General features: G+C 40.3%; 2 protein-coding genes across 23 annotated transcripts in view; one reads left to right on the top strand and one right to left on the bottom strand.

Annotated features, from left to right (window-relative positions):
- The window catches only part of ZCCHC17 (zinc finger CCHC-type containing 17), a 1254002-nt gene that overhangs the window by 336037 nt on the left and 901199 nt on the right, over positions 1-16766 (bottom strand). The window lies entirely within an intron of this gene.
- The window catches only part of PUM1 (pumilio RNA binding family member 1), a 137666-nt gene that overhangs the window by 32954 nt on the left and 87946 nt on the right, over positions 1-16766 (top strand). For all 13 annotated transcript variants that reach the window (XM_050794617.1, XM_050794607.1, XM_050794622.1 and 10 more), the window contains one exon: positions 5540-5608. In XM_050794617.1, the coding sequence (XP_050650574.1) occupies positions 5540-5608 (69 nt within the window). The remainder of the gene's footprint in view (positions 1-5539; positions 5609-16766) is intronic.

The following is a 16766-nucleotide window of genomic DNA, read 5'->3' as shown; positions in this document are numbered from 1 at the left end:
CCTTTATTTCTTGGCTTGATAACCAGTATGGTCTCCTAATTCTCTTCCTAGCCCTCTACTTAGATTTCCATCTTTTATTTCTACTAGTCTACACTGTAGTCATGGAAAATAACTTTTTTTTTCTTTTTTTGTATGTTTTTTTAGAGACAGGGTTAAAGCGATTCTCCTGCCTCAGTCTCCCGAGTAGCTGAGACTATAGGCGCGCGCCATCACGCCGAGCTAATTTTTGTATTTTTAGTAGAGACGGAGTTTTGCCATGTGGGCCAAGCTAGTATTTAACTTCTGATCTCAGGTGATCCGCCTGCCTTGGCCTCCCAAAGTGCTAGGATTACAGGTGTGAGCCACCATGCCCAGCACACTTTATTTTATTTTTGAAACAGGGTCTCCCTCTGTGGCCCAGGCAGGAGTGTAGTGGCATGATCTTGGCTCATTGCAACCTCCATCTCCAGGGCTCAAGCAGTCCTGCTTTAGCCTCACGAGTAGCTGGGACTACAGGCACATGCCAAAAGATTTGTAAAGTGATGCTTTTAATTTTTCATTTTCCAGAATGTGGTAATATAGTTCTAGGTTTATCTATTTGATCAAAAACCTGTTTTTTTTTTTTTTTTTTTTTGAGACGGAGTCTCACTCTGTCGCCTGGGCTGGAGTGCAGTGGCCGGATCTCAGCTCACTGCAAGCTCTGCCTCCCAGGTTCACGCCATTCTCCTGCCTCAGCCTCCTGAGTAGCTGGAACTACAGGCACCTGCCACCTCGCCTGGCTAATTTTTTGTATTTTTAGTAGAGACGGGGTTTCACCGTGTCAGCCAGGATGGTCTCGATCTCCTGACCTCGTGATCTGCCCATCTTGGCCTCCCAAAGTGCTGGGATTACAGGCTTGAGCCACTGCGCCTGGCCCAAAAACCTTTTAAAAACAAACAAAAAAAACCAAAAACAGGATCCCACTCTTGCCCAGGCTGGAGTGCAGTGGTGTGCTCATGGCTCACTGCAGCTTCATATTGCTGTGTTGCCCAGGCTGGAGTGTGACATCAGTTTATGGGCACAGTCGTAGTACACTGCAGCCTTGAACTCTTGGGCTCAAGCAGTCCTCCTACCTGAGCTTCCTGAGTAGCTGAAACTACAGGTGCACGAGACTGCATCCAGCTATCTGTTTTGATTTTATAATATCCTATGTGGTAAAATAGCAACTCAGTGTGCTAAATTATGGTTCTGGTTAGGGCAGAATCCATGTTCGAAAAAGAATGCAGGTATTGAGAATTACAGTAGAAAGTTCTGAGATCTGGAAATGGGAAGAAGCTCAGAAGCGCAGATTATGTGTATGGATGATAGCCTTGGGTGGGATGAAGAATGGAATATAGAGTTAGGTTAGGCACTAAAGTTGTCAGCTCACTTCACCTCTTTAGTAAAGGGAGTGGGAGATGCCTTTATTGGGAGGAGCAGCAGCAGAGGAAGCCTGGGTTGGGATGAGGAAGTTACACATTTTTGGCAAGTGGCCCAAAGAGAAAAGTAGGAAATGGTTTTGTGAAACCAGAGGAGATAGATAAGGTCAATCAGTTGAAAGGGGGTGTGAGGCGGGGGCTGGGGGGGACGTCGAGGGGAGATATTTTGCAAAAGCAAAAAAGGAATTAGTAAATAGTACTAGAAATTAGGGCCTGGTGCGGTGGCTTATGCCTGTAATCCCAGCACTTCGGAAGGCTGGCACTTAGGGAGTTGGGTGGGTCATGTGAGATCAGGAGTTCGAGACCAGCGTGACCAACATGGTGAAACCCCGTCTCTACTAAAAATACACAAAAATTAGCCAGGTGTGGTGTGGCATGCGCTTGTAGTCCCAGCTACTTGGGAGGCTGCAGCAGGAGAATCACTTGAACCAGGGAGGCGGAGGTTGCAGTGAGCCAAGATCACGCCACTGTACTCAAGCCTGGGCGACAGAGCAAGAGTCTCAAAAAACAAAACAAAACAAAACATTAACCTGATACTCAAATAGATTTCTAGAGAAAAGGGAAGTGTAGAAGAAACTTGAAAGGCTTATTCTACCTTGATGGGAGCATTTACTCTAATTATAATTGACAGCTAGCTTTTCTCGTTTATCATGGAAAATACTTCACTTTTCTAAAATATTTCTTACAAATATTTCTTACAGTGCCTTCATTCTTTGGTTTCTCTTGATTCCTGAACATCTTTTTCTGAATAATTTGTTTCCTAGGAAGAATTTTGTCTGGAGAGTCTGCCCTGTGCCTGTGATTGTACAAAATACAGCTCCCAGTATAAATATATAAGTTCCCAAATAGTTAAAAACTTTTGTGAGTGAATGACTTGGTTTATCTCATGTAGTCAACGTGGGTGAATGGTTTAAAGTGGAGTTTCTGCACTAGTGAAACTCTTAGAAATTGAGCCTCCTTTCTCAACAATTGACTATAAGAGGTAGGGCAGGAGGGTGGTATACAGGGATAGGGAAAGAGTGTGGTTCTTGTATAAATGAGGCAGAGAGAGATACCCTGAAAGAGGGGAGGGTGAGTAGAGAGAAAAAGAGAGGGAGAGAGGAGACCAGACAGAGAGAGAGGGCCGGGGGAGACAGGGAGGGAGAGTGCACACATCAAGAGAGCGTAGATAAATGGTGAAAGAGAATGGTGGCAGGAAGATAGTGTGGAAAGGAATGGAAAATGCTACAAGGGCAGGATGAGCAAGTTTTGAACGTAGGGGAAGAGATAGTGAAAAGCAAAGGCAAGACCAAGAGAGCGCATTCATCAAAACCCACAGCAGAAACTGACAGCAGTTTTATCTAGTAAAGTAATAGAATACTGGAGGTGGAAACTTCCTTTGACTGCCGGGGGCAGCCTGGTGGTACAGAAAGGGCCTTGAACTTTAAATTGGAAGACTTGGATTAAGATCCTGGCAGTGCCATTTAAGTGCTCTGAGCCTTAGTTTCCTCCTGTGCTCTTCCCTACTTAACAATGGTTGGAGAAGGCATTTCTCGGAGGATAAGTTTCCTAATCTCTAAAATGGGAATAATCACTATGAGATTGTTGTGATGGCTACATAAATATGCACAGCACATACTTTTTTTCTTATTCTTCCTACTTAGTTTCCTTGGGACATATAAATAGAATTTTCAATATTTCTGGTTGAAACTGTATTTGTAGATTTTGGATTTCCAAGAAATGCCTAGCTCTATTTAAATGTATAATTAGATTCCACGGAAAGAGCTAGATACAGAGCTTTGTGCATTTGATTTACATGCTTTGTCAATGTTAATGCTGGCCTAAAGGTTTATCATTTCATATAACATTTGTAGAGTTCCCAACGAACATCCTGTCTTCATCCTCCCTACACTCCTTTATTTTTATTATATACAGTTTAGGAGTCTATTTATTGTGCTCATCTAAATAATGTAAATACTGTGTAAGATGATCATAGCTCCTATTTCAGGGCCTTTTTGAAACACCACAATATTATAAGCCTTGTCTGCTTCTTTGTGCTCATGTAACTAACTGAATTTTACTCTGAGTTTTATAAATTTCAGTGTTCAGTGAGCATTCCCAATCTTTTGTATCTTAGTGATACAGTGTGTCTCATTTGTAGCATAGTATTGGCTGTGAGTTTTAAAAATATATGATTGAAAACAATAATGCAACTGTATCTTTATGCAGTGTTAGTTCTGACAGTTAAGATTCTTAGGTGATGTAATGTATAGGCAGCTAGGCAGCATGTTAATTAAATTCCTTTTTTTTTTTTTTTCCGGAGCCGGTCTCACCCAGGCTGGAGTGTAGTGGCTTGATTTCCGCTCACTGGAGCCTCGACTGCCCAGGTGCAGGCTATCTTCCCACCTCAGCCTCAGCCTCTGGAGTAGCTGGGACCATAGGCGTGCATCACTATGCCTGGCTCTTTTATTTTTATTTTTATTTTTAAAAGTTTTATTTGTAGAGACGGAGTACTTTATTGCCCATACTGGTCTTGAACTCCTGAGCTTTAGTGATCTTGCCTCAAATAAAATTCTTAAACTGATTCTCTTAACTGTATTCTGGCTCATGTTCTCGATACTCTTCTCTCATTGCTTGGCCCTAACTTGACCCTCTTTACGTTTATCCATGGTAGAAATTGTAAACTGACATTGGAAGGTAGTGGAGATCAGAGGGAGGAGTTTGAGAGAAACTCCTGCTTCAGGTAGTCAACATTGTTGTTTTTTTTTTTTTGGAGACAGAATCTCGCTCTGTCGCCCAGGCTGGAGTGCAATGGCGTGATCTTGGCTCACTGCAACCTCCGCCTCCCGGCTTCAAGTGATTCTCCCACCTCAGCCTCCTGGGATTACAGGTGTCTGCCACCATGCCTGGCTAATTTTTGTATTTTTTTGTAGATATCACCATGTTGGCCAGGTTGGTCTCGAACTCCTGACCTCAAGTGATCCTCCTGCCTCAGCCTCCCAAAATGCTAGGATTATAGACTTGAGCCACCACGTCCAGCCTTTTTTTTTTTTTTTTTTTTTTTTTTTTTTAAAAGGATCTTGTTCTGTTACCTAGATTGGAGTGCAGTGGTGTGATCACGGCTCACTGCAGCCTCTAGCTCCTGGACTTACGTGATCCTCCCACCTCAGCCTCCTGAGTATCTGGATGTGTGCCACCACAGCCCAACTAATTTTTATACTTTTTGTAGAGAGGGCAATTTTGCCATGTTCCCCAGGCTGGGAGCCTACGTCTTTAATAAATAAAGGAATGTACTCTTGAATCCCTTGCCTGGGGATGAGTAGTGACTCTAACCTCAGGCAGCAGAAACAGCTTGCTGCTTATAACAGAGAAAACCAGTTAACTAGTTGAATTATAACTGTTTTGAATAATCTATTTCACACATCATCCTTGATGTTATTACCTTGTAGGAATGACTTTGGAGATAGGTAGGTAAATGGAAGCCTAAAGAGATTGTTATGCTGTAGGTAGGATTACATTTAACAATGAGTAAGGTTTGGAGGGATTCTTGTGACACGTTATTTTCTCCCCCTGGATATGAGGTTTGGGGAACCCCAGGGATCTCCCAATGTGGAGAAATATTGGGATACTTCATTATAGGGTTTGCATTCCCCCCTTTCCTGAGGTTTACCAAAGAAAAATAGTGGATTGGAGCAAATGCACTCCCTACTTTAACTTAACTATTCACAACTGGGGAGGAGCCATGATCTTTTGACTCATCAGGTCACATAGTCATCTTGAAGACATCATTGCTCTTCAGCATGTTGGTCTTTACTTATTAAATTAAAAAGCATGAAAAATAGCTAACATAATTCTCGTGATGGAATTTGCTTTTTCATTTATTGGGATTTTGTGCGTTTCATGTTTTGAAAATAAAAGGGAATGGGAGGGGAGAAAGTAGGGGTCATTGCTGAACCCTGATGCTTAAAGGTAGGTGAACGTTTAATCTCCATCGCTTGATCATTGCTATTGTCTTTACCAATGTCTGAAAGTTAGCATAGAATAAATTTTCAGTTGTGTGTAATGTGTATGTAAAATTCAAGATGCTGACTTGAAGATTTTTCCATCTCTATTCTAAACAATAGGTGCGTTCCATGGATGAACTGAATCATGATTTTCAAGCACTTGCTCTGGAGGGAAGAGCGATGGGAGAGGTAAGTGAACTGGTGTGTCAGAAAAGTGGGTTGTTTTTAAGGGAAGATTGGAGTTGTCTTTCATCAGATGTGTCCAAATCTAGTCTCCAGAAATATGTGCTTGCTTTTCCTTGTTGCCATTCTCATGATAGGGACAGGATGCTGGAGAATTTTGCCAAAACTATGTCATTAAAAGAAGAATGTTAACCATAACCTAATGTCTTAAAAGCAAAACAAAGTAGCCAAAATGTGAGCATAAATTATTGAATATTAATGTCAGCTATAAATTGAGTCATTAAAAGCCTAAGAAGTATTTTAATTTTATATGCATTAAATTAAAGGCCAACCTTTGCCTCATTTTCCAGTGGCTAGGTTCCCCCCCCCCCCCCCCCAGTCAATGGCAAAGGGAGTCTTAGATTGGCTTACTAATCAGAAAATGTCAGTAACCTATTTTTAGAGTAGTGCCTTTTTTGAGGAAGTTGTTTAGAGCTCCATTGTGAAAAGGAAGTTGTTAGGTTTCTGGTGGAGGAATTACGGAAGGTAGAGACCTGAGCTAGTCATACCTTACAGGAAATTCAGAAATAAGAATTTTGCTTTGATTGTAATGTTTAAAATTTGCAGAAACAAAATTTACTTTTATCCATTGCATCAATAGAGAAGGTTGCCATAAGTCTTAAAAAGAAGGGGAGTATAGATATTAACATGTAGCCAACTGCTGGCTATTCTAGCTGTGACAATAAGCATGTATTGATGACAAAGATAGAATATACAGTTTGAATTAACTACTTAAAATACCACAGGCCCACAAGTGGTATTTGTTGTGGCTTTCTTGTTCTGGAAAGTAACGTTAGGTTTTCTCTTCCATTTCATTTTTTGTGTATCTAACATTTGATAGCTCCTACATTGATTTTAATGTTTCACAAGAGGGAGAATTACTTTATTCTACGGTCCTCATTTATACCATTTATTAGATACATTTGTCCTTTGATTTAGCAAATATTTGATCCCCAGGCACTGTGCTAGGTTCTGAGGTCAAAATTAGGATAATTACACTTCTGAATTTGAAGCAAATATTCCTTGATTGCCTTTGTGGTTAGGCAGTGAATAGTTAAAAATTGTTGATGTCTAAACTGAGATTCTTGCTTTCTTTGTTATAAGATTTTGTTTCTAACTTTCTGAATCGTCTTGTGGCCAGAGTCCAGTGTCCTATCATCTTGAGTTCATACATTTTTGGTCTGTTTTCCTCCTAGAATTTTAGGAGATGATTGGGAGATGTCCTTGTATTTCCTGTGCCTGTCACTGACACAATGCAAATCAATAAACCCTGTATGGTTTAGAAAGTCTAAAAGACTTTGTCACTAAGTTTTTGGAGCAGATTTGAACAGAAAGTTAACGTATTTGTTGGCTATTAAGCATAGAAAGAGAAACTATGTTTATTGTCTTTCTTACTCCTATAATTCTAACCTGGTGTATTCCACCAAAAATCCAATTCCAGGTTGTTTTTCTTTCTTTTTTGAATTTTTTATAAAAATAGAAACAGAGTCTCACTATGTTGTCCAGACTGGTCTTGAGCTCAAGTGATCCTTCTGCCTTGGCCTCCCAAAGTGTTGAGATTACAGGCATGAGCCACTGTGTCCAGCCTGTTTTTCTTTTAAAAAAATTAATGATACAAAATAAGAATAATGCCCTATTATTGTTTTGTGAGCAACAGTTTATAATCACCGAATGCTAAATTTTTTTTTTTTTTTTTGAGACAGAGTCTCGCTCTGTCACCCAGGCTGGACGAATGCTTAATTTTAATTGAATAGCAAGCAATTTCACTAGAGGGTAAAGTTTATTTAAATGACAAGTTGACAGTGTTAAATTCTTTTTTATAATTTTTTTTCTTCTTCCAGAAATGCTTTTTTCTTTGGTATATGTGTATAATTCCTCGGGCATGGATATAGGCATATGTTAATAACAAAACAGTATATTCCATCAGTAATGCTGTGTCATTCTTCCTTTCCCCACTATTCACAAGTAACAGTAACAACTACCATTTATCAACCATAGGTAGATGCTAAGGGATTCTTATGCATTATCTGATTCATAACTCGTATGAGGACAGTTCTATTATCTGGATAAGGAAAAAGGCCAAGAGAGACGAAATAATTTGCCCAGGGTAACACATCTAGTAAGTGATAGGATTCTTCCCCGGCTTCCTCCCACTGCAAAGCATGTGCCCTTAATTAGGGTAAATGAAGTTAGTATCTGTAAAATAATTGAGAGGTTAAACATTTCCTAAGTGTGGAATGAGGTTTCTTTATTCAAGGAATTCTTTTATTAGCTAGTTGAGGAAACAATGAATATACATATAAACAGAAAGAGCAAATTTTTTTCTATGTATGGTTGGTGTTCAGAGAAGGAGGGAATCATTATTGACAGGACTATTTAGACTTTAATGGAGGAGGAGACATATTCCTTAAAAAGCATCTTCGGCCGGGCGCGGTGGCTCAAGTCTGTAATCCCAGCACTTTGGGAGGCCGAGACGGGCGGATCACCAGGTCAGGAGATTGAGACCATCCTGGCTGACACGGTGAAACCCCGTCTCTACTAAAAATACAAAAAATTAGCCGGGCGAGGTGGCGGGCGCCTGTAGTCCCAGCTACTCGGGAGGCTGAGGCAGGAGAATGGCGTGAACCCGGGAGGCGGAGCTTGCAGTGAGCTGAGATCCGGCCACTGTACTCCAGCCTGGGCGGCAGAGGGAGACTCTGTCTCAAAGAGTCTCAAAAAAAAAATAAGTAAATAAATAAAAAGCATCTTCTAGTTTAGGCTTTGGATAGGTACAGATTAAGAGAGTTTTTTTGCAGCAACGTGAGAACAGCACAAAAGAAAAAATGAAAATAAACCTTTTCTTTTTCTTTTAAAAGAGACAGAGTCTCACTCTGTTGCCTAGGCTAGAGTGCCGTGGCACAATGTCGGCTCACTGTAACCTCTGCCTCCCAGGTTAAAGCAGTTCTCCTGCCTCAGCCTCCTGAGTAGCTTGGGACTACAGGTGCACGCTGCCATGACCGGCTAATTTTTTTTTTTGTATTTTAGTAGGAGTAGGGTTTCACTGTGTTGCCCAGGCTGGTCTTGAACTCCTGAGCTCAGGCAGTCCGCCCGCCTCGGCCTCCCAAAGTGCTAGGATTACAGGTGTGAGCCACCATGCCTGGCAGAAAATAAGCTGTTATAATAAAAAATTTAACTTCATTAAATTTTCTTCCTTTTTAGCAATAAAATATCTCTGAGAGGGAGTGTGTATAAATACAGTATTTACTGGCCAGGAGCGGTGGCTCACGTCTGGATTGCCAGCACTTTGGGAGGCCGAGGTGGGCAGATCACCTGAGGTCAGGAGTTCGAGACCAGCCTGGCCAACATAGTGAAACCCCATCTCTACTAAAAATACAAAAATAAGCTGAGTGTGATGGTGTGCGCCTGTAGTCCCAGCTGCTTGGGAGACTGAGGCAGGAAAATCACTTGAACCCAGAAGATGGAGGTTGCACTGAGCCCAGATAGTGCCACTGCACTCCAGCCTGGATGACAGAGTGAGTGAGACTCCGTCTCAAAGAAAAAAAAAAAAAGACAAAAAACAAACCAGTATTTACCCATATAAACACTAGACGTAAATTGCATGACTTTTAAGCCAGGCACAGTATCTTCATTTCAGTTATTTTATTTTTTTTTTTTTTGTGGCTGTGTGGGCACCTATGCGCTTGTGCATCTGTGTGAGTCTAGGGTAAACGCTAGTTATGTAAAGAATGTATGGAGTCTTTAGAATTCAAATAGAATTGGTTCCCTTCAAAGTAATTGATTTCTAGTAGTTAAAGTTAGTGCTGGCTCTTGTTACTTTTTTTTCTTCAAAGCCACTGTTGGCCTCTTGGTGTCACTTTGAAAGGTTTAGAGTATTTCTTAGAAGAAATCTTGCTAAGAAGTGACTACTTAAAATATCACTCTCCAAGCTGTTCTTAGCTGAAGGACTCATAGTACAAGTGCTTTATGTGCCTCCTATTCTACAAAGCTCATATAAAAAAGAAGATAGGAAGATACGTTAGGAGCAGGGCCACAAATTATTTAAAAATGTTTTGTCTACTTTCCTTGTTAGCCCCTTTCATTTGGCTTAAAGCCCTGAAAAGTTTAAAGGCACATACTTTAGCAGATTTTATTTGCATATCAAGAGATCAGTCCGTTAATCAAGGATCCTAGAAAAAGATGTTTGTAGTACAGAGGAAGGCTCACTGACCTTGGGCTTCTGGGCTCTATTTCTAAATTGGTTTGATTTATGATCTTGCATAACCTGTTTGCTCCACCTGTAGGTTGGCAGCATTGTTCATGACCTAGAAAAGGATGGATTTTTAAAAAAGAGAGAAGTTGTAGTTGGAAAGTACTTTGAGAGTTTGACAGAAAGGTACTTTGTTCGCATAATTGGTTTTTTAACTTTTAAAAATCAAGGACCTTTTTTTCCCTTAAGATTCTTTAATGTTTTATGTGTAGTAAACTTGACAGCTTCCAGGGAAGTTAAAATAGTAGTGAATACTAGCTTATTTCTACAACAAATGAATTGTATTTAGATATGTGACTCTTCATCTTTGTCTTAGAAAGCTGAAGCATAGAAAAACATACCCTTGATTATAACAAGTTTGTCAGCCTGACAAAGGAAATCTAGAAAGTGCTTCTGTGTATAGAGTGGTAACGAATCCTACCTTCTTCACAGGAATTAGGATAACTTCAGATGTATTTAAATTGTAGCTTTATATTCTCATTAGACATTATATAGTACTTGATCCATAGGTGTGGGATAGCAGAATGGCAGAGGGAGGAATTTGATAGTGATTTGGGTGAGCTTTAATCTAAAGAAAGGCAAAATTTGGTGGGCTAGAGGTAGCATTGGATTGGGCCAGAACTCTGACACCACAGCTTCTTAGAGCCGAGGTTCAAACATTATCTTCTTTGGACTTACTTTTTTCTACCCGTAAGATAAAGATGTTGAACTAGATAATTTCCCAGGACCTTTTCAGGTCTAAGATTCTGAGAGCTTGCCCTTGTTTCTTTCTTAAAAAAGATAGAAAAGAGGAATTGTTCTGGCTTTTTTAGGATATACTAGAGAATGTCTAAAAGATATCCTTTTAGATTGACTTTCCCCCTGTGATTTAGAGATTTTGTAACTTTTCATTCGTTTTTTTTTTTTTTTTTTTTTTTTGGAAGACGGAGTCTCGCTCTGTCACCAGGTTGGAGTGCAGTGGCGCAATCTTGGCTCACTGCAAACTCTGCCTCCTGGGTTCAAGCGATTCTCCTGCCTCAGCCTCCTGAGTGGCTGATGCGTGCCACCACACGCCCGGCTAATTTTTGTATTTTCAGTAGACAGGGTTTCACCACGTTTGCCAGGATGGTCTCTATCTCTTGAGCTTGTGATCTCTCTGCCTCAGCCTCCCAGAGTGCTATGATTACAGGCGTGAGCCACTGCGCCTGGCCTCATTGGGTTCTTTAAAGTGACTTATTCACTGTCTGCAGCTGCCCAAGACATTTGTAAGTGTCCATGAGAGTTCGTGGGATGGTAATACTGGAGTCAGGGCAAGTATTAGCCTGACTCTAGTATGGAGACTAAATCTGTTCAATTTTTTTCCACATCTTTCCATTATGGCAAACAGTGTCTCAATAGAATTGGAGGCTTTTGAATAGCTAAAAGTACTTCTAGAATCCACAGCTTTGGGAGGGCTACCTTGACACTGGCTGTTCCTTGCAATTAGGATGCCATAAAAGCAGCGTAGTTGACTCCAAAATGGATTGAATTTTGGGAAGATGTCTATCAGCAAAATCATACAGACTTTCTTGCTGAAGGGATGAAAAATTAATAATGCCTTGAGGTATATTAATATAAAAATATCTGACCAAGCAGTGTAATTAATTCCCCTTTTCCCTCAAAATGTAGCTTTTTTTCTTTTCTTTTCTTTTTTTTTTTTTGAGATGGAGTCTCACTCTGTCGCCCACGCTGGAGTGCAGTGGTGCCATCTCAGCTCACTGCAACCTCGATCTCCTGGGTTCAAGCAGTTCTCCTGCCTCAGCCTCCCAAGTAGCTGGGACTATAGGTGTGTGCCACCATGCCCAGCTAATTTTTGTATTTTTTTTTTTTAGTAGAGACAGGGTTTCACTATGTTGGCCAGGCTGGTTTCGAACTCCTGACTTCTGGTGATCCACCTGCCTTGGCAGAGTGCTGGGATTGCAGGCGTGAACCACTGCGTCTGGCCAAAATGTAACTTTCAAGTACAATAGTAATAGTAAAAACACCCTAGTTCCCTTAACTTTTTGGGCTTTTTTTTTTTTTTTTTTTTTTTTTTTTGACATCTTGCTCTTAAAAGGAAATGTTTATTTTAGAAGAAACTGCTAGCCACACCAAGTGGCCTGGAGGAAGAAGATCTTGGTAAATGGCTTATATTAGGTTAATGACTGCTAGAGATAAAGTGACCTTTTTATCAGTATTGTTTGAGGAAGCTCCTGGGACCCAAAATAATAATTTTTGGATTGGGATTGGGCACTTTGAGGAACGAGATAGGAGAAGGTGTTTTCTAACCCTGGAAATGTGGTCATATTTGACATTTTGAACATGGTTCCCAGGTCAGTCCTGACTTTGAGACCAAAGCACAAACCCCACCCATTCTTCTATCTGTCTTCTGACCTGCACTGGGAAGACCAGGAACCTACTACTGTGTGTAGATGTTAAGCTGTCTTGGAATGTTTGAATGCAGCATATCATATGTTTGCAGCAGAAGATCCACATGCTGCTTACTTTGTCTTCATTAAATTTCTTCCCTTTCATCAACCTCCTTTGACTCTTTTATCCATATTAGCATGCTTTATTGGAGGGAAGACTATAATAAACAGTAACACTTTTCAATATAATGATCTATATGATATCATTATCCATATGATTCTCCCAATAGGTTTTTGAGAGGGTATTATTCCCATTTTTTTTAGATGAGCAGAATGAGCCCTAAGGTTAAATGACTCCAGCTAAATTCTTAAGTGTCAAGATGGGGATTATCTTCAAATTCTGTTTTTTTTCTAGGCTTGGAAGTAATAATAGCTACAAAATATTGAGTGTATACAATTTTCGTAGAACTTTGCTAATCACCTCATGTATGTTACAGTTTTTACAGTGGTCCTGCGATATTATGGTGCCCTTTTTTTAAGATGAGGTGAACAAAGATTAGAGAGGTTAATGTAATCATTAAGACTGTGTTTGAACCCAGATCTTTTACTACTCAAATCCTGGATTTTTCTGGTTGGTTTCTGCATATTCAGAGTCTACTTACTCAAAATTTAGCTTCAGCTATCAGCTCCCCTATTAAAGCTTTTTTGCTCCCTCCCATTAGAAGCTGTGAAGGGGAATTCAAGTAGCAAGTGATTTGTAGTATTCTTACAGAGATGATACAAATGATGATCTGGGCTTTATCTTCTGCATACTGGACTTCAAGTACTGTTTCAACAGTCATAGCCCAGTTTTATACATAATGATTCGTGTATATACGGTGATGTTTTCTTTTTTCTGATAGAAAAGTTTGTTGAGGGTGGGGCTTCAGCTAATAATGTGCTTTGTAAACAGTAGCTGCTAAATATATTGTATTGAAAGAATCATATATCAGTAAATATTTTTTCCTAAGCATGGGTTCCTTTTTACTTTTCCTTCTACATCAGAAATTGGTATCCCTATCTATTCCCCCAAGGGAGCTCAGTTCAATTTAGTAAATATTGGTTGTATTTTCTGTTCACATGACTTTTTTATCCTCGGGGATGTTGGGGTGTAGAAGGAGAGAATAAGGAACAGACAAAACTGAAAGCATATATTCAGGCTGTCTGCAAATATATACATTTAACAGCTATTCATTAGCTACTTTTGCAAAAATAGAGTATAGAATACAAACAATAAATCAGCAGTGCTGTTATCCAAATTGAATGCGATGTATAAAGGCATTTTTAAATAAAGGATCTTTTGTTTAATATTGTTGTTACTGATCGATAGTACTTTCTCTGGGCCATCTGTTGGAGCACAGAAACATATCCTCATTATATATACAGTAACCAGACATAATGATGTTTAGAAAAATAGAATTACTTTTGTTACATTGCTTTCTCAAGCTAGTATTAAACTATGTTGTGTGTAATTCCTTCTTGGTTACTGTAACCTTGCTAATAAGGAACCAGAACATCAAAGCAAATACATTGTATTTTGATTAATTAGTATATGATGTGGTTCTCATTGTAGTGAAGCATGTAGCAAACGTTTATTTTTTGTGTTGTATTCCCTATATACATAGCAGGCATATTTATGAAATATTTATTTCCTATAGTGAAGGAAAAGGGGAACTTGTCCATACTGAGATCCTTGTCTTGTCAGATCAAAAATTTTAAAATACCTTGAGGCTGACTGGGTGTGGGTTCATTAGAGTATTTGGTCCCATCTTGATGCAGATTATTCTTTGTTATCTCAGTCGGGCTGTTTGCTTCCTGCTTTGGGGATGTGAGGGGATCATGAAGCAATCTACATGTTTTCATCATTGTATTTGTGAACTTTACAGTATCCTGAGGGGTCTGGAGCTTATCTTTTGTATACTGGGTTCGCAAGTACTGTAATATGTAATTATTAAAGTGAAGATCTATTATAAAATGAATGTGGTTATGCTATAGATCAAACCATATAATCAAAACAAATTGTTATACCAAAAAGATACTTGCACTTGCATGTTTATTGCAACACTGTTCACAATCGCACAGACGTGGAATCAACTTTGGTGCCCAGCAACAGTGAATTGGATAAGGAACATGTGGTACACCTACACCCATAAAAAAAGAATGAAATTATGTCCTTTGCAGCAACATGGTTGCAGCTGGAGTCCATTATCCTAAGTGAGTTATCACTGGAACAGAAATCCAGATACCACATGTTCTCACTTGTAAGTGGGAACTAAACATTGAGTACACATAGACATAAAGAAGGGAACAGTAGACACTGAGGACTCCAAAAGGGGTAAGGGAAGGAGGGAGGCAAGGGTTGAAAAACTACTTATTGGGTAACTATGTTCACTATTTGAGTGACAGGTTCAGTTGAAGCCCAAACCTCAGCGTCACACAATATATTATAGCCATGTAACAAACTTGCACATTTGCTCTCTGAATCTAAAAAAAAAACCGTGTAGTGGGCCGGGCGCGGTGGCTCAAGCCTGTAATCCCAGCACTTTGGGAGGCCGAGACGGGCGGATCACGAGGTCAGGAGATCGAGACCATCCTGGCTAACACGGTGAAACCCCGTCTCTACTAAAAAATACAAAAAACTAGCCGGGCGAGGTGGCGGGCGCCTGTAGTCCCAGCTACTCGGGAGGCTGAGGCAGGAGAATGGCGTAAACCCGGGAGGCGGAGCTTGCAGTGAGCTGAGATCCGGCCACTGCACTCCAGCCTGGGCGGCAGAGCGAGACTCCGTCTCAAAAAAAAAAAAAAAAAAAAAAAAAAACAAAAAAACAAAAACAAAAAAAAACAAAAAAAAACCGTGTAGTTTATTCATATATAAAAACGTGTGACCTTATTTATAGGTAACCTATAGATAATATAACATCCCTTATATGCTGTTTATGCTGTTGCTGTATCATGCTGAAAAGCCTGATTCACTCTGGGAATTTCATCATTTTATCAACATACTTTACTGTCAGTCTCTCAGGTTTTATGAAGGTAGTAGAGAAGAGAAATTTCTTGGCTGTCTTCCATTAACGAAATGGGAAGATAGAAAGAAAGCTTTACTTGGGCCGGGCGCAGTGGCTCAAGCCTGTAATCCCAGCACTTTGGGAGGCCGAGATGGGCGGATCACGAGATCAGGAGATCGAGACCATCCTGGCTAACACGGTGAAACCCTTCTCTACTAAAAAATACAAAAAACTAGCCGGGCGAGGTGGCGGGCGCCTGTAGTCCCAGCTACTCGGGAGTCTGAGGCAGCAGAATGGCGTAAACCTGGGAGGCAGAGCTTGCAGTGAGCTGAGATCCGGCCACTGCACTCCAACCTGGGCGACAGAGCGAGACTCCGTCTCAAAAAAAAAAAAAAAAAAAAAAAAAGCTTTACTTTCAGATTCAGAAGGGCATGTGTATGGGAGCCTGTTCAGGTTAATTCACGACAAAATAACATGGAGTGTAAGGTGCTAACAGTATTTCTGAATGTTCTTTAATGGACTTGCTTTATGAAAGTATGAATGATATCTTTTGAAGTGCTTGGTTTCTAGGATGAAGTCGTAGCCAGACACGGTTGTGTTCTTTGGTGTGTGCAGAAAACAGGAAACCCCTGTGCGTTTTGAAGTTTAATGGTAGTCATCAAGTTAGCAATTCTATCTAATATCTAATTTGTGGTTGTCCTAAAATGTGTTTATTTATTTATGTTTTTGAGACAGAGGCTTGCTCTGTTGCCCAGGCTGGAGCGCAGTGGCACTATCTTGGCTCACTGCAACCTCTACCTCCTGGGTTTAAGCGAAAATTCTCGTGCCTCAGCCTCCCAAGTGACTGGGATTATAGGTGCCTGCCACCACACCTGGCTAATTTTGTACCTAATAGAGGCAGGGTTTCACCATATTGGCCAGGTTGGTCTCGAAAATCTGGGCTCAAGTGATTCGCCCGCTTCAGCCTCCCAAAGAGCTAGGATTACAGGCATGAGCCACCGCACTCGGCCTGGTTGTCCTGAAATTTAAAAGCTACCAAATTCTTATCTTGACTTGATTGCTCTTTTTGCTCTTACTGTCCCCCAGCAGCCTACAGTGGATCTTCAGGGCAGCCTCAATACCCTTTGGATACATAAAACTTGAACTTTTGATACTATATGTACAGATTTGGATCTGTTTGTGTTTTTATTTTTGTATTTTCTTTTTCTTCATGTACCACACAGGAGACTTAATGGATTCTGTTTTCATTTAGCTTTTGCACTCAGCTGTCTGCAGAATAGATTCCTAATTAAAAGAACTCCAGTGATAGACTGGCTTATGTATACCTAATGAATTCATTCTCGATCGTCATAATAGGCAATGACTCTTTTGAAATTATATAGCTTTTGTTTTATTTGATTTAAAATTTTTTGAGTTGGAGCCTTTCTGTGTTGCCCAGGCTGGATTACAGTGGCATGATCTCGGCTCACTGC

Source organism: Macaca thibetana, chromosome 1, assembly GCF_024542745.1.
Source record: "Macaca thibetana thibetana isolate TM-01 chromosome 1, ASM2454274v1, whole genome shotgun sequence".
In the NCBI taxonomy this organism is placed as follows: Eukaryota; Metazoa; Chordata; class Mammalia; order Primates; family Cercopithecidae; genus Macaca; species Macaca thibetana.
This window is presented reverse-complemented; position numbering and strand designations above follow the sequence as displayed.